At 37.2% G+C, this 20,972-nt stretch overlaps 1 protein-coding gene across 5 annotated transcripts in view; it reads left to right on the top strand.

Annotated features, from left to right (window-relative positions):
* The window catches only part of TCF12 (transcription factor 12), a 151,913-nt gene that overhangs the window by 73,631 nt on the left and 57,310 nt on the right, over positions 1 to 20,972 (top strand). For all 5 annotated transcript variants that reach the window (XM_065733797.1, XM_065733795.1, XM_065733794.1 and 2 more), the window contains exon 7: positions 10,449 to 10,513. In XM_065733797.1, the coding sequence (XP_065589869.1) occupies positions 10,449 to 10,513 (65 nt within the window). The remainder of the gene's footprint in view (positions 1 to 10,448; positions 10,514 to 20,972) is intronic.

Here is a 20,972-nt window from a genome sequence, read left to right as displayed (position 1 = left end):
GTCGGCAGCCCCCGCTGCGCTCTGAAGTGCATAGCTCACATTGTGTGAGCTGTCCCTGCTGAATTTAGTTCATTCATACACTTGGAAGTACGTAAGTGCTTAATTGCTTTACTGAATTGATGCCTAAAAATACTTTCAGTAAATGTGGAGAATTGTTTAGCTCCTTTTTTCAGCATTGCGGAGCTGTGATTGAGTCAAGGTTTGTGCTAAACAATGTGAAAGGATGAGTGACAGTGTACTTAAACTGAACCTACAGCAGATGAAGAGCTGTACAGTGTGGGGCAGGATCCAGTCATTAGCTAATAGGAGCACTGCATCCGTCTCCAGAGGAACAGTGTCTCCTCATGGTGCTTTTCATTCTAAAAACTGTCTACTTTGGTGCTTTCTTAGGGGAAAGAAGCAGGCCCAAAGGCTGAGTGCCGTTCCCTGTTTCTGAACTGCCACGTGACTTTTTCCATACACCATCAGTCCCCTCACTGTTTTTATTCAAAGTTTCACTTGAAGCAGGTGAGTTTGAATTGCGCCAGTGAGCAGACATTTTGACATTCTTGGGCTAGAAACTTGATAGCTGGGCAGCTGTGACTGCTACCTGTATTGATCATTCCGTTTCTGTGCTTTATTCAGTGATTTGGAAGACTTAATGTGACTCACTGAATCAAGTAACTTTCATTTTGAGACAGAGCACCAGCAAGGTTTGAAATATTTGAGCCTGGCAAGAAGGGACTTGTCTGTAAAGCAGTGAAAGTGCACTGGGGAAATACGGTGCCTCTATTCACTGGAGGCAGGCTGAGGTACACCGCGAGCTGTTGTGAGCTGCAGCTGCATTTACCATCAAACACGGGGCTGGTGCCGATGAATGTTTTGTTTTTAGTGTCATGGAAACTGAGCCAAAGAATGGATATTCTATTCATCTGGGAAAATAGCAGTTCACTGCATAAAATAGCAGTTGCTTCCAAAGTGGTTCTTAAAATAGACTTTGTGAATATGACCCTAAAAGTAAAAGTGCAACCGTGTACTGAGGTGATTTACTACTTTGTTTTTGTATTAGAATATGCACGTGAATCAAATTAAGATAGAAGTGGGAATTTTAAAATATAATCGTAGCGTGGGATGCCCTTCAATTCAATATTTTACTGTGTAACTTTAAATCTAAAAATGGAGAGGTCTGCACATTTCAATAGCAGTTGTAATGCCATTTATTACCTTTCTTTTTCAAGTGGCTTGCTATGAGTTAGGGTCATCATACAGTATCATTTGCTGTTTCATGCAGTGTACTAATACTCATAAAATTCATTGCAGGGAAACGGGTGTTCAGGAGAATTCCCTGCAGGCAGAATAGGAAACACAGAACTGAAAGTTGCTGTGGAATAAATAGATTTTTGTAATACACACTTATTTTTTGCAGAGTCAGCATGAGGTATATCATAAGGAATAATGGATTATGTTTAATTGGAAAGCCTAAATTCATTTGTTTTGCTTACGTTGTGATGCTGAATTAAAAAAACAGAATTTGAGGTAAAGAGAAACCAACGCAGGAACAGAAGTATTAAGTCATTACCCTGCCTGGGGAGAGGTAGGGGGGGAATGGGGGAAGGAAGCTGAGAAAAGGAATTGGATGAGCTGAAGTGATTTGCCTTGAGTGAAAGGAAGTGGGATGGATTTTCCTGCTGCAAGATTTCAGAATCAAGGCTCTGGAATGGATGAAGTCATGCACAAAATGGATGTGAGGCCTAGTGAAGGCAGTGGGAGCCTTTCTGTCAGATTTTTGCTTTTTACTATTTTAATTCTGAAATGCTTGCCTGAAAGATCACCCCAGACTGTCTTTGAGTCTAAGTATTTCAAGAATCAATATAAGATAGTGGTGTGATGAAGGCAGCAATACTTCTATGCATTTCAGCAAAGATAAAGCGATGGTGGGAATCCTAACATCCCAGAATTGTCCCTTTGAGAAGGACCTCAGGAGCCATCCACATCTCTGTCCTTCTCAGAGCAGGGTCAGGTCTAACTCAGCTCGGGTTCTTCAGAACTCTCTGGCACTGTCAGATTGTTTATTTAATTCTGGGATGCAGAATCAGATGTGAAATTTTTAGACACAGGGTTGTAAGTGCTAAGTGGAGGAGGATCATCATTCCTCTCCTCTTGTTTTTCAGCTTGTGAACCTGGTCCCTGGCCTCACTCTTCAACGGGCTTAGTCCATCCCAGGTGCAGGGCTTCACATTTTGTTCTTGTTGCGTTTCATGAGGTTCCTGTTGGGCTGTTTCTCTGGAATGCCTTTGTCCCTCTGAGCGGTGATCCTGCCTTTGAGTTGAGTGTATTAAATGCTTCCTCTAAAATGAGACCTAATGCAGAGTCTTCAGGGTGTATTCTGCCTTTTCCATAAAGCCATTAATAAGACATAAAGCGGGACAGGTCCTATATACACAGTTGGTAATAACAGCATTACAGATGAAAAGAGCTTGATAAAGTGTAAATTTAGGTTGAGAACTGCATAAGAAGTTAAATAGATACTTGAAGTACTGATGCTTACATGAGTGACTCGAGGCAGTGGGAACAAAAAAAACCTAACTTTTTTGTAAGTGTTTACAGATGTTTGATATTAAGGAGTAATGTGTAGTTCAGAGCTCACGGTAGAGATGGAGACTAAATACGGAATGGGAAGGTGTCTTTGAAATAATTACAGTCTATGTGTAAAAGTTTTCTATAATTACTTGGAAGATCAGCAGTCTCCATTCTGTAACAGAGGATTCAAGTGCCAGCAGGTAAAATATGTAAAAAGATGCAAAAACCTAGTTCTTAATTTCACTCTTCAATACAATTGTAAGTCTGGTTTTCATTTTGCATCTCTTTGTGATACCATTATCCCATATTCCTAATTCTGAGTTAAACGTCTGGGTTTTCCTATCCAATGCCTGAGCAGGTTCCCAGTGGGATTTGCAGTGAGTAGTATGCCTGTTGAAGAGCTGCTGAGGGTTGACAACAGGAAAGTTTAGGATAACTGAAGCACTGCAACATTTCGTAGGCACCCTTCTCCCCAAGATAAATCTAGTTAAAAGTCAGGAGGCTGTGGGCCCATGGTGCAGTCCTCTAGGCATCTTTTTGTGCTCAAATAATCAGAGCAGTATGCTCTGTATCACGACTGATCTTCAGTTGTTTTAATCTGCCAGTTAGTGATGATGCTGTGTTTACAATTACATTCTAAAACCTGATCTGACTTTTAATCCCTTAATACATTATTATTTTAAAATAATAATATATATATATGTAATTTAAAATCATCTAGCCTTTTTGTCTAAGTATTTTATTGTATCAAGTAAGGCGCCTTACGAAAATCTGCTGCCTTGTAAGCTGGCAGAGTCTGCCATCAGTGTAAAAAGATACTTTCTGACCAATTCGAGTAGAATTATCATTAATCCATGTAATTCTTTATTAATTAGATTTCATTTTAGTGATTTCATTATTTATGGTTTATAAAAAAGCAGTACATTTTGCAGGAATCTTATTTGCTCATTTTAAGTATTATACAGAATGAGCTTTCTTCCAGAGGTGCTGCACTTTGTAATGTTCCAATCCTTGGTGAAAAAGTGTTAATATTTTGGGGAATCACTTGGTTTATATTTATAAAACTTTATTTTCAGAATCCTCTTGCAGTCAAGTGATCTGGACCTGTTGATATAGAAGTGTTAGCACTTGATTTTACATTTTCCTTACTGTTGAAATAGAAAATAGGTCATCATTTTTATTCATGTTATCATTCTTATAAATTAATTATCAGTGTCATCGTGAGTGTTCCTTTTGTTCTTTACATGCTGGGAAAAGCATTTTCCTCATCTGCTGTGGGTCATTTGAAACAGCATGGTGATTCCTATGGAAAGCATACATAGCCAAGCAGTGATACAGTATTCATTGATGTTTGAAGTTGTATTTACTTCCTTGGTGTACTTAAGCCTGAGACTTGCTTTCACCTTGACTATGTCTAGGTCTGGGATAATATTATTAACATTTCTTCAGCCAAATTCCCACGGCTGTTATCATCTCTCATGGAGATGTTTCTTTTCTTTCTCTATCAAAAATGCCTCTTGATTCACCTCCCAAAATAAACAGTGGACAAGTTTTCCTTTGTCACTTTTTATGATTTATAAAACAGTATTCACCCCTCAGGTTCCTTGGCAGTCAGGCATCAATGCTGTCATGAATCTATATAGATGAGATGTTCATAGGTGAGGGAATCCACCTGTGTGTGCAGTATATCATTTAAAGAGATCTCAATTCAACTGTTTTGTTTGTAGGTAGTTACAAGTTAATTCTCTCTTCAGCTCCATTACTAGTTTTCCTTTCTGTAACAGTGATATTCTTCTTGTGCAGTTATCTCAGTGTTTCAGGTCTCAGGACCTAGACTTCTGCACAGTCTGAAGTCCCTTATTCTAAGTACTGGTTTTGTGCTAAAATAGGAATGCTTGTTAGAGAGAGAGATGGAGAGTCCCTTTGCTGATGAAGCCGATTTGTTAATACAAATGAGTAGAACTTGAATGGTGAGATGAACTGTAGCTAACTCCAGAAGTAACTCTTAAATAAAATAATAAAAAAAAAAGAAATTGAGCAATTTGTAGCAAACAGTGTCACTAAAGCAATGTTTTTATCAGAAACAAGTATAATATTCTGTTTTAAAGTGCAGGTTCTCCATTCATCTCCAATTTTTAAAATCCACTCAGACTTAAAAATGTACTTGATTTTTGAAGTCGCTGATGGAGGCTGAGTAGTTCTTGTCCTTAAATCTGGGACAAATTCCAAACCAGCAGAGCAGGTTTTTCAAGTTAGCTTTAACTGCTTGAAAGTCTTGACTTGGTTCCTGAGAATATGAGGAAGATGGTGAAGGGAGAAGTGTACTTAGTATACAGAGTGCAGAAACTGGGATACTCTGGAAATACATGGAGTGGATAGCGATTAAAATGCCTTTGCAACACTGATGTGGAATGGATTTATACTCATATTTGGGCACTATTTGCTTGTTGTCTTCTGGAATTGCTCATTCTCTATTTTCCTTCATTTTATGTAAAATCTTAGTGTAGTAATTGTCAGCATGCTTTTCCCACTGGATGATATGTCTGTGTAGCACAAATTTAGATAAGGCCTGGGGTAGATCTGATACTGAAGAATTGAAATTAAATACATTGAACAACTATTCAAAAATTATTTGGTTCACGGATACCACGTAGGCTCAGGGGAGAAGTGAGTTCCTTCTTCATTTAAGAGGTCCGTACTTCCTCTTTTCTCCTTGCACTGAGTTACTAGTGTATCGTCTGGCCAGAGATTTCAGCCTGTTAGAGCCCTGCAAGCATTTGATTTGTTATTTAGCACTGTATCAGCCTTGTAAGTGAAGGGATTAGGAGTAGTAGTGAGCCAGGAGCCTTCATGTATCAGCCACTGATGGAACAGAAACATTCTCATTTTGATGTGAGCATATAAATGACAAGTTCATAGGGTCAGCCCAGATACAGAGTGGAATTCACTCCACCCTTAGTTCCTGAGCATTTAAAGTATATAACAGCATTAATAAGTTGTTTTTGTAGCATAAGATCTGTGTGGTGCTTTTCAAACCGATAAATTATTCCATCTTTTCTTAGAAGTACTTACAAATCAATTGGATGAAAATGTCAAAAGCATGTCTTTTGTGAAGCGGGTTCTTTAATACCACTTCACACACTGACATTATTTCTTTTTTTAAAATATTGCATTAAAGAAGTTACAAGAAATCCCTTGGTTTCTGTGTTTAATGTCTTGATAAATGTACTCTGGGATTTATTGCCCGCTCAGTTCCATCAGTAGAATTTTTACGGTGAAAGACATCTGCAGATGCCCACAGAGCTGTAAGCATAAAAGAACTTCTGAACTTCTCCAGTCCTTGGAAAACACAATTAAATATTGTCCTGCCCAAATGTCAATGAAAGCAGCAATTTAGTTTTTTCTGTCTGAGGCATTGCTCTTGAATTACAGAAGTTATAAGGAGGAGTTGACTGCAGGTGACTCCAGCTTCAGCTCCTCCGTACTTGGCATCATTTAGGTATAAAAATCGTTTGCTCCAAATAAAGCTTCATTCAAGATAGCGTCATACTTCTGCAATGAAGTTCTGTCTTGCAAATGAAAAACTTATGGCATTGTGTATCCCAGGAAATTTTGGGCAAGTCTGAGATTAAACATTTAAACTCCATAATTTCATTCCAAGTCGTGATCCTGTTGCTGAATATTAGAGTTGTATGGGCCTTCAAAATTACAAGCAAAGAAAGAAGTAAGGGACAAACCCGTTGTATCTATGTTGGGAGTTTTCAGGCAATTGCCATTTTGTAGGTTTGCCTTATTAAATGTAAGACTGCAGATGTGTTTGTAAGACTTCAAGGATTATTGATTGGGAAGCTGCTTGCAGTCACAAGAAGACGGAGCTAAGATGGAGCGTATGATAAGATAACAACGAGGTTAGGAAAGTGATTACGACTGGGGACCTGCTAATCACTGACCTCTGTAGGGATCCTGTAGTTTATCACTAATCTCACTTGCACTTGGCATTTTCCTGTGTTGCTGCTTCATTGTTCATAGCTGAGTGAGTAATTTGGCTTGGGATGAACAGGAGGAGGGTGCTGCAAGTCCAGCAGCTGCACTTGCTGGCACTGGCTTGTTAAACATCGTCAGCGTAGCCAGCGGCGTGCCAAGCGCGCCATAGCCAGTAGTACTTAAACAAACGGTTGTGACGAGAATAGGAGGTTGCTTGTTTTAAGCACTTTCTTCAAATGGTGTCGTTTTGGATCTGTTTCATTTTGACAAGCTTTGGTCACAAGTATTATAGGGAAGAATGCGTGTTTGATCTCGATTTTTATATATTCGTGTGTGCAGTGTGTGTTTTCAAATTATTAGACAAGAGATTGTAGCTGTAATACAGATCTACTCACTGTGAGATCCTCTGCGAACGAGTTGCTCCTCATAGCAGCAGCAGATGAGGAAATGACACCAGCAGTACTGGGGGAAATGTCAGTCACTGTTAGCTCTTAGAAGGCAGTGCACCAGACTTCAGGAACAGGGCTGTTTCCGTGTTTTGATCAAATTTAAATTGCTGAAATAACTGTGGAAGAGGACTTTATTTTAAAGCTAAAAAAAATTAAAAATAAAAACCAAATAGGCCAGTTCTCTAATCAGCAATGGTGGTATTCTGAAAAGCTGTCATCCTTCATTTTCCTTTTGGAATGAATTGTATTACTGAGCGTAGAAAAATGTTTAAATGTTGTGCTTTAAATGTTTTGCCTTATCCATCGGAATGCTCAGTTATGAAGTGATTTTGGAGCGGACTCTGTCGCGACTGACTGACAGTGTTGTCAGTGACAAAATGATGATTAAGAAGCATGATTTAAAAGATGTTGCAAAGATTGCTGCAAGATTCTTCTGCGTACGAGGAGCAGGCGTGCTTCGTGTCTGACAGGCTGCAGCTGCCAGCTGTGGTCACTGTGGCATGCATTCAGGCTGGATGATAGACATTGCTCTGCTTAAAAACTGCTCGGTGAATAAATCCTCAGGAAATGCATGGAAAAATCTTCAGTCTGCAGACAGTTAATTCTGTGGGAATTGTTTTTTTTTTTTTTTTGCAGTTATGTTCTGTCATCCTCTCATAAAGCAAGCAGTATCTAGAAGCAGCGGGTAAATGCTTTTCAGCTACCAGTGGGCATTTCTAACACGTTTGCTCAGAGCAGTCCTCAGCTGAGTTAGCGCGGTGCTGTTTTCAGTTGACCAACACCTTGCATCTTGCTGTTTCAGTTCATTCTGTGATAAGAACATTTAGGCTGCACAGCTGTTGTACAGATAGATTTATGGAATATAATTCCTTGCGTAGTATCGAAAGCTCTGTGGAGCTGGGAACTTGTCAGATAAGTGATTGCAGGAGGAAAACTGCTATTTACAAATGCTTTCTAATGCTTTTTAATTGGCACGGAATGTGTCGGGGTTTGAAGTTTATGAAGTTAGGAAACATTTGAGATTCAGGCTGCTTTGTGGGAATTTCTCTGTTTGTGTTCTTTTAAATGTGCAGCTCCTGAGCCATAAGCCTGTTGGGCAGTGATTAGGTCCTTGAAGTTTTTGTTGTTGACAACACATGAAACTTCCTAAAAATAAAAATGCAAACTCACTCGGGGTCATTGAGAGTCAAATGCTTTGTGAGTTGTCCTGTGCAGACTTAAGGTTTGTGTATATAGACAACTAAATTGTTTTTAAATGCCTATTGCTTTCATTCAGATCTGGATGACACTCTAAAACTCAGGGTTGTAGAGCCACTGATAGGTAGCCTGAGGAAAAGTTAAGTGATGCTACTTCATAGTGAGGCAGAAGTTCTACTTCTGGAATAGTGGCATGGAACTACTGGAGACTTGAGTCATCTCTGTGAGCCTGTGCTGGGGACGTGTTTCAGCTCTGATCTGGTATCTGATCCTACATTGCTTTCCAAACCTTTCAGTGAGAAGTCGTCTGTTTGAGCAGAAGCTAAATGTTAGCTTGCCCTAGCAGTACTTCTCAGTAATGCTTTACACTAATACTTAGAACCAAATTCACTATGGAGTCGGATGCTATAGTCAGCTTTTCCTTAGAAAATGACAAACTTCTTAAGTGATAACATTTAAATACCATGATTTTTGCTCTTATCTAGCAATTTCTTGCTTGTCGCACAAACGATAGCTTATAGCATGATTATTCAAATTTCTGAAACTGACTCTTTTTATACAAATATTTCTTTTAAAACCTGACTGGAGTACTTCGTATTTCTGCTGAAGTTGTTCATCATGTGATGTTGAGATTCTCATTTTCTGGAAAGAAAGTGCTGAGTTTGGTTAATATAAGCAGCATGATTCATGCTGCTTCATAAAATTTTGCATGCTAGGTACTTTATTTGTTTGGTGCCTGGTAGTTGTTAGAGGCAAATTGCTCCTGCAAAAGAACATTAGCTTCTCTCTTCCCTTTGTTACAGCAGTACTGCCATTTTTCAAATGAACTGTTGTTGACCAGGCTACCTGTAGTTATCAAGATAATAATCTTGGAGAGATATTATTCCAGGAGTGCCAAACTCACTCTTGCTCTTCACTTAGTCAAGCTGTACATTTTTAGTAAAGAATAAACGTAGTGTTCTCTCATGTGAAATGACACTTAGAAGTTTTTGCCAGTAAGATTGAAAATCAGAGAAAAACAAAGTTCTGTTTTAGAAGTGCAATTGCACAGTATGGAGCTACTCAACAATAAAATAGATGTGTGTAAGAAAAACAAACTTTTCTTCTCATGAAGACTGGACAATGTACATGTTCTTCAGGAAAGAAAATTCTTACTTAGCTACAATGACTTTCATTTTCAAATCTGTCAGATACCTTAGAATTTTGAATAGGTGGATGCCGAGGTTTATTAGTCTTTATCTTTTAGATAAGTCTTTGGACTGGTATTACAGGGTGTTTCTTAGTTCTGTGTCATAATTAATTTTCTATTACATCCATATCTGATGTTTGCCTGATTCCTGACACAGATGAGCAGCAAGTTTAAAAATAAATAAACAAAGTTGATAAACTTCTGAGCCCTACTGGAGAGCTTTCATGCTGTTCTAATATACAGACATTTCAGTTGATTGGCACAACTATCAAATATGGCTCTTAAGTATTGTTGCTGGAGCTTGCAAACTTATTAGTAACATCTTGCAATACAGTGGCATCTGAGGGCAGCTGCTCTGCATGATGTACTGTCTTCAGTATGTGCTACGTGCAGGCAGATACTCCATATATGGCAAAAGACTCTGCTTGGTGGTCTTGATCAATTCTATTGTTTGGGTGGTTTTCCTTTTTTTTTTTTTTTTTTTTTTTCCCAAGTAGAATTTACATGGAAAAACAAGAGAGTTTTGAGGATTTGAGGGATGAGTATGAAGACCTGAATGAGTCAGCCATGATTTAAGTTTGGTGATGGTTTTTTGTTTGGAATTTGATTTTGTTCTTTTGTGTGTGTGATTGTTTTGTTGATTTTTTTTTTTTTTTTTTTTACTGCTTATTGTATTTGTCACCTAAGATGACACTGGCTATGTGCTAGTTTGGCTGATGTTGGAAATGGAATTGCATTGAACCTTTGCCCTTACGATTACAACATACTGATGGGGATATTTTAAAGCATGAAAAAAATTAAAGAAAGATTGCAGTAGTTCTCTCTTACTGATCGGCTGTGTAAGAAATGAAATGCAAAGTATTTTTTGTCCATTATAGTAGTGTTGTTTGTGTGTGCTAAGCACAGATGTATGTACAAGTCTACTCTTACTCAAGCAACTTAATTTTTACAAATCAGCTATGCTGCTAACAGATTTTCTGTACTACGTATGTATGCATACATGCATAACTGACACAGATAATTCAGCAAACTTTTTAAAGAATCTAATTTGAATTGTCTTTCTTTTATAGGAAAAGCCTCCGATAGAGGACCATTTCCATTGTATGGTAGAGATACAGGATTGCCAGGCTGCCAAGTAAGTATAATGATGAATCAGAGCAAATGGAATAATTTGAACTAAAATCTAGACCCAAATATCACAAACAAGAGTGTATTTCATGAGCTGTAGAATGAGATTTCTGGTTTCTTTGTTCTCAGGTAATTTTGCACTTAAATCCACTTAGGAGATTCTCACTCTTTGTGCAAGTGGAACCGGTTCTATAGCTCCTGACAGTGAAATCTTATGCTTTAATGAAAGGAAAGTTTTTACTAATTTGAACATCTTGAGCAATATATTTCAATTTTATGTGCAATCTTTTCATTGCAAAATTAGTTTTCTTTACCCTTGGAAGTTATTTACTCCAGTCTCCACATCCACCAACAGAACTGCAGACCAATATGTATCGCACCTCAGGATTAGTGAATTTTTCAAAAATGTCAACAAATCTCAGCTTTTGAGGAAGATCTTGACTTGTTTTGCTGAGTTAAGAAAGAAGTCATTTGTACCCAGAACTCTTTGAATCATATAGCATGTTTCCTTCTGGTTTTTGTTTTGTTTTTTTGACTGAAAATTGATTAAGTACTACTTATGTTAAATTGACAGATCTTTCTTGTTGAAGCAAGGCATTGTACATAAGTTAGGTACAAGAATGAGCCTTGATTTAACGTAAATATGTTTGCAAATCTGAGAAGTTCTGGAGATGCTTCCAAAGGTGATCTCTGATACAAATGTATAACAAGAGCCTGCCTTTCTTGGTGGATTCTTTGACAGAGGATCACTCGTAAACTCTTTTTTGATATAACCAGAAATACAAGTTACAAAGACTACTATTTTGGTGGGATGGACAACAAATCAGTTGCATAAGGGAAAGGCTTTTCTGTAGGATATAGGTAAGTTGTTGGGTTTGTCCTTTTTTTTTTTTTTTTTGAGTTGTTGGGCTTATGGAGTTTGTTGGGTTTTTTGTTGTTTTGTTTTGGTTTTGTATTAATTTCTTTGCCTATTTCTGGAAGAAGAAAGTAAATGTCTCTAGGATGACTGTTTTTGAATAGTTGCTCATTTTAATTTTAGCTTGCATTACTTCTCTTTATTACTTTTTTGAGTAAAAAGTCACTCTTCATCTGTGAATGTTAAATCTACTAAGCTAGTGCTTCATACATGTTCATTTTCATATCCAAACAGTGATAGAATTCTTATTTCAATTGCATGGACCTTTGGAGAGTGTACAAAGAGTCAGGAAACCAAACTATTAGTCTGCTGTCTGCTTCCAAGTGGGATGCTTGCTGGAATGTAATGGTTTTGTACCTGAACAGTTAGAATCACAAAGAATATGTCAGTGCTTGAAGTTATTTGCGAGCATCTCTAACAGCGCATGTAGAAATCAGTGTTTGGATTCAGTAGCTTGAAAATCTCAGTCTTTCCTTGTTTTGTTTTTGTTGTGATTTCGGCTTTAAATTTCACCTGATGGGAATTCTGTGCATCAGTGTACTTTGAAGTATGAAAATCTACCAGGATCATTGTCCCAGACAGCCAAGAAAAGGGAAAGATGAATGTATTTTAGACTCTGCTGTCATCATGAATTTAACTTGTTTGGGCACTGTTGGCAATAAAATTATGCAGATGTTGTTTTCTTCCTAAATCATTTTGACGTAGTGGAGGATTACAGTCAGTTCTGCCTTGACAAGTTATACACTGGTTACTTTACACCACTTTATGATGAAGAGACAAGAGGAAGATGGTCTTGCAGTTGCACTAGGGGTGCCGCATGCTTCATTGTTTCATTGTTCCTTCAGTGGTATCTTTGCCTAAATTCCTTTTAATTAGATATTAAGATGGAAGCAGACACTCATATAGAGCAAGTGACAGTAATAGTCATCCTTCAGCTACTTAATTTGCTGTCTTGGATCTAGCTGCTGACATGTGAGAAGCTATATTCCAGCTTGCAAAGAGTGGAAAAAATCATGTCTTAAACATAAAAAGGAGAATCTTGATGCTCAGCCATGAGATCCAAAATCTATAAGAGCATAAAGTAGTGCAGTGGTAGAACTTGCATACTGTCCACCAGGGATCAGTGGTTCTTTTGATGAGTGTTTTCACATGTTGCTTTCCAGTTCTTTCCCTTACCTTTCATGCTGCCACTTCTGTGCAAGGAGTGGCTTTTCAATATGCAGTTTGCTTTCTTACTGATACTATAGCATCTTCTGACTGAGATACGTTGGATGAGATTTCATTTCTTGATAAATACTAATTATCACTGAATATAGTTCACTGGGGAACTCTTCTATTCATGCTGGAGATTGTGTGCAACTTTTAAGAAAAACAACGTTGTTGGGCTTTCGGTTTTTCATAATTAGATTATCTAACATAATACCATATTGTTTTGTGTTTTTCCTGTGTTTTTAAATTATGAGAGTTATTTTTATGACTGTAAGTCATCAACTGATATGTTCAGGAGTGTGATTCTTCTCAGGAGTAAATTAACATTTCATTTTTGTTTGAGTCTCCTGGGAAACATGAATGGGCAGCACCATGTGGCACTGTGGGTCCTAAGTTTCTTCTTTTACTAAGAAAGTATTGCTCTCATAGTCTTTAACACTTCTCTATAACACGTGACAAAGGAAGATGCATTTGCAACTCTGTATGGGTGAGCTTTCAGCAGAATTATCAGAAAAGGCAGTGTACTTCAGGTTTGAGTTACGGACTTGATGTTGTTGCCAGTCTAGACAGCAAAATATTGTATTAATGTAATTAGAGTTGTTCAAATAACTCCTTATGTACTATATTTAAATATAATAATTTAAACTTGACATTAGTTGGAAGCAAACTCATTTCCACATTACTCTATCATTAAGTTAATGTTCTGTATTACGAAGCAGGTTTGTTAACTTTGCATAAAATTCTCTTATGTATTGTGGTAATGAGTAATTTCTGTTGTTTGGTTTCTCACTGAGCAAAGTGCTTTTGTGTCTCTTAACTGCTTATATCTGTCACCATTTAATATTGTTTTTTACATGTCGCTATATCAATGCCAAAATCTTAATGCAGCTTTTACTTTTTGATATGCTTTCTACTACTTCTCCCACAGTTTCTTCTTAAATATCTTCAGTATATGGGAAAAAAGTTGCAATTAAATCTTGTTTTTATGTTTAGCATAATGAAAATTACTGATAGAATTAACTTCCAATTAATTTTAAATTGAATTAAAAATCTATATTTGGTCTTACCAGTTGAATCCGACAGTGCTTGAAGCTGACTTGGATTTAGGATTTCTTGTTTCTTTATTTTTCTTTATATGTATGTGTGTGCCTGTATGTATGTCATAATATCCATTCATCATAAATCTCTGGCAGTACCCAATATACAGCTCTCATTCTCGTTTATAGTGCTTGAAAGTGATCTCAGGGAGGAAGGTCAGAAGCAATCCAAAAATGTTGTTCTGACAGTCCAAATAAAGAATCAACTGCTTTGTCTCTGATAGATTCTCAGTCAAGTCTGTAGAGGCTGTAAACCAAGAATTGATTAAGATAATAGTGTCCTTTGAAAATCTAATAGCATAACATAAATGGCGTTGATTTTGCATCAGATCTATTTATTTCATTTTAATAAAAGGAATGTAAGAGTGCCTTTCTCATACTGAAATGTTGCTAGATAAACTTCTGCTCTGCTTTGGATGTTCTTCAGTAGGTTTGCAACTCTGTCTAATTCCAGTGTTCTAAACTAGATGGAGTACCCCATCTAAGGCCTCCCATTTTGAATGTTTTCCTGACAATGCTGTTAAAGTTTGCTGTCTTCTCTTAGTCTTTTTTATAACAAGCATCCAATCTCAGACATGTTTGGTTGCTGATGGTCTGCCTGTGAAATCTGAATTAGTCCATTGACTGTGTGCTCCAAACTACTGTTTTAAACCAGCTATACTGTGTCTTCACCAGTTGTAGTTGTCCATGTTTCCTGAGTTTCTCCACTCAGTGCAGGGGAGGTGTAAGGTGGTCAGCATCACTCAGCTGAAAATAGAAAATTATTCACAACTATTGTGCATTAAAAGTAGACAGTACAAATTTCTTGATCAATGGAAATAAAACAATTGTAATCCCTTTGTAGTGATTTCAAATCTGCTTAGTATTGAGTGTGAGGAAAAAAGTCAATTGCTAAGGATAGTGGATGTTAGCAGAGAACTGAAGAGCCAGCATTTGTTAGTTTTTGTTTTAAATATAACCTTTTTCTGGGCAGATTTATCCTAACTTTGTTTTGTAGCTCCCTAATCTGTGTGTTCTGTATGGTGATGGAGCGTTTTGAGTGTTATAAAGCCCATTTAGAAAAACGCTTAATTAAGAACAGATCTGCAAAATACGTGATTGCTGGAAAGAGCTGGGGATTATATTTGGTTAAATGCATTTCACTTATGCTGTAAAATTATAAACATAGTACTGCATGAAATATATACCACTATACAATGTGTGAAATTTACATGCGTATTTCATGCACTGTGAAATATATATGTAAAGAGTATATGAAGCATTTCTGCTACCGTGTGCACTGTATTTCGTTCACTACTGGTAGATTATTTTTTTCTAACTCATTTCTGGCTGCTATTAATATATCCATTTCACATCTATTGGCTGCTTTGATTTCTTTGTGTTTTGGATGGCAAAAAAAAAAAAAAAAAAATCCGGTAGAAAAGATGGTCCATCAGTGTTTCCAGTAATAGTGCTACTCTGCTTTGCCTTCTGTAGCTGTCAGCTCTGCTGTTGCTGTGAAGTTAATGTGAGGTGACTCATTTAGCAGCACATTATTACATCACTGGAACATGATGTAAGGCACATCAAGCATTATTAAATTAGCCTGAATTTTCAGTATGACAGTAACATTTTATGCACATTAGCACTATACTTACTGTTCCTTATGGGAATATGGTTCACATAAACATATTAAGGCATAATTTCAGACAGCTTCTCAGGGTTTCCCAATTTCTTGTTTATCAGGAACAAAATACAAGCTTCAATCAAATGTTAAGACAGATTTAGTGGCATGTTTAGTGTTTCATAAATTACTTTAAATATATGCTGTTACTTAAATAGTACTTTGGATAAATAAATAGCTGATTTATCTTTGAATCATAAGTTGGAACAAAGTCATCTATCTGCCATCTTTGTTCTGATTCAACATAGAAGCATTTTGTCATTTGGATACCACTCAGAGCTAGATTTGTGCTGAAAAAATATTACAGAATTTAATGTAGTATGGGTATTGAGCAATGAGATTTCATACCAGTTTTGTTTTGTTTTGAGAAATCATGACCTTTGTGTTTATTTAATAACTCTCATCACAACTGAATGTGAGGCTTTAAAGGATGAAACTTGTCTGCAGGATTTAGCCACTTGTTAAAGAATAAATACAGTTTGTGATCCTTTATGTCCTTCACACACTGGAAAAAAAAATGGTTCTTTTTGTGTTGTACCAGATGCACTGCAAGAACTTGGAAATAAACCAATGTCCTTAGCACCTATTCTTTCAACAATTTAGCAGATGACTTCGACAGAAAAGATGTTTGCAAGTGCATGCTTCTTGGCTTTGCAGTCAGAGGCAAATTAGCCTCCTTCAAATTAAAAAAGACTTTAAAGTCATTCGATCAAGTGAAAAACCTGAAGAAAAGTCCATACTCAATATTACTACAATCCTGCAGACGTTAGTGTCTGACAGGATGCTTCAACATCTCACACAGTGAAGTGTAATAGAAGAGAACAACTCATGAAAATGAAGTTACTGTCTATCAAAAATTAATATAGAGAGCAATTTTGACCAAGATCAAAATGTGAAAACGTAGGGAATAAAAGACAGTCAGATAACGTGTGTTCTCACCTTTGCTCCCCGTTGTCTGTGATTGTCTTTGTTAAGTAAATATTTCATTCTGAATCCCTATGTGAAGTAAGTAGTGTTAGTTTCTTTTTTAAAAATGTAGTTAATGGGTAGCAGTACCACTGAACCAGGCTGCATGTGAGTCACAAGCTGGAGTCTGTATAATGTCAACTGCTGCTGAAAATAAGTCACATTCTGAAAAACTTGTAGCATTGCTACTTGCTGCCTGGTTATTCTGATGACAAATTTGAGTTGTCTAGAGAAAACAGAAGCTTGCTCATAATGTGCGTAGGCAAAAATGGCAGAGCTCTTATGTTCCTGGTAAACTAGCAAGGCGGACTGGAAGTAGGTATCCAAAGTAGAATGCAGTTACTAGCTTGCTGCATAACAAAAAATGAATAGAATTCTGAATAGCACAAACTCAAAGTGTTATTTTGATGTTTAAATTACATAACTGTAAGATACATAAAGTAGAATGCAGAAGATTTAATGAATTATTACTATTTTTTTAAGTAAAGCATCAAGTAGCATTCAACACCTGGAACTTTAAACATGCAGGCACGAGTATATCAAGAGATGATGTATGTATGAAAGTACATCCAAAGCAAAAATGAGTTTTACTGAGAAGTGAAAGAGCAAACAGTGTGAAAAATATAATGCAAAATACTTATTCTTTTTTTAAGAACAAAAAAGTTGAAAGTAAAAAAAAATGAGTAATTGTGAATACTGTAGTAGAATATTGCTTTGCTGGTATCTGGCAGCTGAGATGTTACTTTAAATGTGAGTCAAGGAAGAAAAAGGTATTTGTAACAAATCACAGCTTGAAATGTGGCTGTTCTTCACCTGTGTATGAAAGATTCCAACAGATTTCTCCATTTGCAAGTGTAGCCCTCAAACAGCAGCGTGGCTGTCTGTCTTTGCAGTTGCTCCTGGAAAGCTTAGCCAGCTTTCTAATGATCCTTTATTCTAATAGGAGAGCTCCTACACCATATCACTAACATGCTTCCCCATGGCTTTGTAAATAAGAGTCTCTGAAAGTAATGCCTCCTATTTATTTCCATGGAAACTACAACATGTACCACGAGCACAATAAGACTCTTCGGTAGAGCATGTTCTTAGCTACAAAACACTCTTTCTCAACAGAGTCACCTCCACTAGCTGAGCATTTTTGTCAGCGATGAACAACAGCCTGCGTGTTGCTCTTAGAACAATTTGTACCAGCAGAGGTGACCCACTGTCACCATTGCTAAAATGCATCACCTACTGCTCCGCTGTGCTGACATCCACTAGTTGGGCTCCATAAATGTTCAACAAACATTGATGGATGTCAGTGGGTACCATTTTTTTCTTTTCTTATGCACATTCCTGATGTTTCAGGAGTTTTCTCTCTGTGGGAATTCTGTTTATACCCAGAAACTTGTTTTGTATTCCTTAGCTCTGATGCCTCCGACCATGCTCAGAAGAGATCAGGCAGAAGAGAAGTGATCAGGCAGTGGTTCTGACATAGGGCTGTGCTGTCTGCTCCTGTGGCACTGTAGTGTTATTGAAAAGTTAAAACCGAACAAACAGAACTAATTAAAGGCTTCAAATTAAGACAAAAATTCAAATAGTTGTCCTAGGAGTGAGAAAGGGACATCTTTAGACCACACCTAGGTTGCTGATGAGGAAGTAATCATGCAGCTCAAGGGACAACTAGAGCTAGATAATTCTCTGTTAAGCACAGCTCACTTGGTGTGTTTCAGATCCCTTTGGGCTTTTTCTTTTTTAACTTCCTAATTATTAAATGACTGTTAGTAGAATAAGTTACTAATTCTTTCATATATAAAAATATAGAATATAAATTTCAATGTAAGTGTATATAATAAGGAAAAAAGTGTAGGCTTTAAACTTAATCTAATTATAGAAAAGCACGTGTGCCACAGAGGGGATCCCATTTTGTAGTTAAATAAAAAAGATGTATTAGAATTTTCTGTAGTACTAATGAAAACTGTCAGATTGCATCAGCTGTGGAAACAAAATGCATTTTCTTTTTTTCAAACTGAAGTGTCTATTAAACAAGAAAGCTTTTCGTCCTCACTGTTTTAGATGGATTTTTTGAGTGAGGCAGAAAAGGAAATGATGTTCTGGGCCTTTCTTAGCAGTGTGGCCTTAGAAAAGGCTACAAATGGGTCCTACCTAACTCACGTAAGGAACTGTAGAGAGGACCTTAATGTCTGTTTTTATCCAATACTGAGTTATGGGGGGGAAAAAAGCATATATATGTTTTAAGTATGGAAGGAGGGAGGAGAGTTAGTACCATATAACTTAAAAGCCAACAAAACTGATTTTATTTTGTAAATTTTCTTTTTAATCTCTTCTCCTCTGACATCTTTGACATCAAGAGTCTCTCAAAGCAGATTTTCCTATCTGAGCTGTGTGCCTTCTAGAAATGCATCTTCTGAAGGGAAGAGCTGACACAGTTTAGCTGAAGTAGCAACCCTGGACTCTGTAGCTGATACTGTCTTAAAAGGAGTGGGTGCTGAGAGAGAGAGAGAGATTAGAGGCAGATGGGATGTCCAAACATGAGTTTATATTTTGCTCCATTTTACTTCTCAAGTAAAATCAAGTTACTTCCTCTTGATTATGATTAATTAGAAGCAAATTACTACTTGTGCTACTGGGAAAAGCTTTTCTGTCTCTGCAGACAGGGAGCCTGCTTGCAGGCAGAGCCTTTTTAGAAAGTTTAAAAAAAGAAATACTGGGCATAAACTCAATTTCTTTTTCCAGAGCTAGAGGTGTCCACCTGAAGTTAATCAGGAGAGACATCCCCTTGAACAAAGTGTGTAGCAGGTGTTGGGAATTGGTTAGCAGGGTAGAGGGATGCTATTTATAAAGCAGGAGCAGCTTTGGGAGAAATGATTTTAAGTGTCTACAGGAAACAGGCGAACTGTTACTTACGTTTGTGCTTGCCTGTCTTTTTCTCACACTATTTAGAAGTAGTGGATTTTTGTGCCTCCTTTTTTTTGATTGTTTGATTATGTTTAAGGTAATGAATGTTCTATAAATCAATGGATATATTTTACACGCCTCTCCATAAGTAAGAAGAATGCACATTTTATATCACGAAATGCAGATTTTCTTTTTTATTTTTTAATTTATTTTATAAATACATTCTGTCTGTACATCTATATATATACAGTATGTATATAAATATTTACTGTCTATTCATCCTTCTGCCTCAGAGTTGGGTACGTTTCAGTTATGTATTTATGGTATTATTAGAGGATGAGGAAAAGATTAGCTCAGTTCTCTTCTCCTAACCATACCTAGATTTAATGAGCTGGATTGCCCTGGGGATTTTCTTAGAATGTTTATTCTTTCAGTCTCCAACTCCTATAATATGTTTAGCTCCCATTTTCCTTTGCCGTCTTTGGAGAGTTTTCCATCCCAGACTTTGCACCTGCAAAGGTTACTGCTTTCAAGATGAAAATTGGAACTGGGAAGTAATGTAGGCAACCTGTTGTTGAGCAGTTACTGCCTGGGATGGGCAAGGAGTGGAGCTTGAGCAGATTGTCAGTCGATGGATCCATTTTGATCCCTCTTCCAAGGAACTAAGTTATCCATCTTGTACTGGTTCTGAATGTGTAGGAGAGTGCTTTTCAAGGTGACAGTGCTCCTAGTGCCACAGATTTCTAGAGAGTAGAGGAAGAAGGATAACATAACATTCGCAGGGAGTAGTTGGGATGGCACTAGTGTAGCCAAAGCTATGTGTTCACTGGGTTTGCCAGTCTATCAACTATCCTCTAGTATTGGGATTCCCTTTCATTAGATCATATGTAAAAATGTACATGTTTTGCATGTTAAATCCCTAGAGATGTCTGGTTCCTAGATTTTTGAGCCCTCATTATTTTACACATTTTCTGACTTTCTGCTTGGTGTCACTGAGATTTTTCTCTTGGCTGTGTAGGAGAGGGATTACACAGCTTCCCCACCATGTAAATGAAGCATTCTACAAATCATGTGAAGTCTTTTAAAATCATTTTGCTGAAAATGCAGAGGGAGAGACAGAGATGCAAGGATAGTTTGAACCTAATATATCCTTTATAGTCTGTCTTCTGTAAGGAAGATTCAGCATATGGTCTTTTATGATGTTATTTATTTATCACACTTGTTTATTGTGAACACAGAGAAAATTGAGAAGACTTGTATGGAAGGAAAAAAAAAGAGTAAATCCTCAGCTACTTCTTTTCTGACATTTTGCAGTTCTCTGCAAACCTCCTACTTTTGTATTGTCACAGTAAGGAAGACATTCAAATTATTGTTTCCATAGCATAGCAAAGAGATGCAAAGGGAAGGAGCCTGACCTGTAATCACAGTGCTTAGTAACACCTTGCTAAAATGCAGTGAGCAATGCAAAAATACCTTGCCTGGGGGAATGAGGAAAGACAAGCTGAGCCAGCATAACCTCAGGGACTCTGGACACCAACATCAGCAGGGTGCTGCTTTTAGAAGTGGAAGACAGAATTTGTGGTCTTGCGAGTGTGTGGTATCATTGTAGGGAAACCACTGTCATGTAAGAGGAGGAAGGTATTAATTGGCTGCTTTAAAGTTGTCTGAATGCAGAAGAAATACAGAATGTTTCTATTCCCCTCACATTTAATCTTCA

This window comes from Cyrtonyx montezumae, unplaced genomic scaffold, assembly GCF_038088225.1.
Source record: "Cyrtonyx montezumae isolate F1298 unplaced genomic scaffold, pur_monq_1.0 scaffold_17, whole genome shotgun sequence".
NCBI classification, from domain to species: domain Eukaryota; kingdom Metazoa; phylum Chordata; class Aves; order Galliformes; family Odontophoridae; genus Cyrtonyx; species Cyrtonyx montezumae.
Note: the sequence above shows the minus strand (reverse complement) of the source record. Positions and strands in the feature narration are given on the sequence as shown.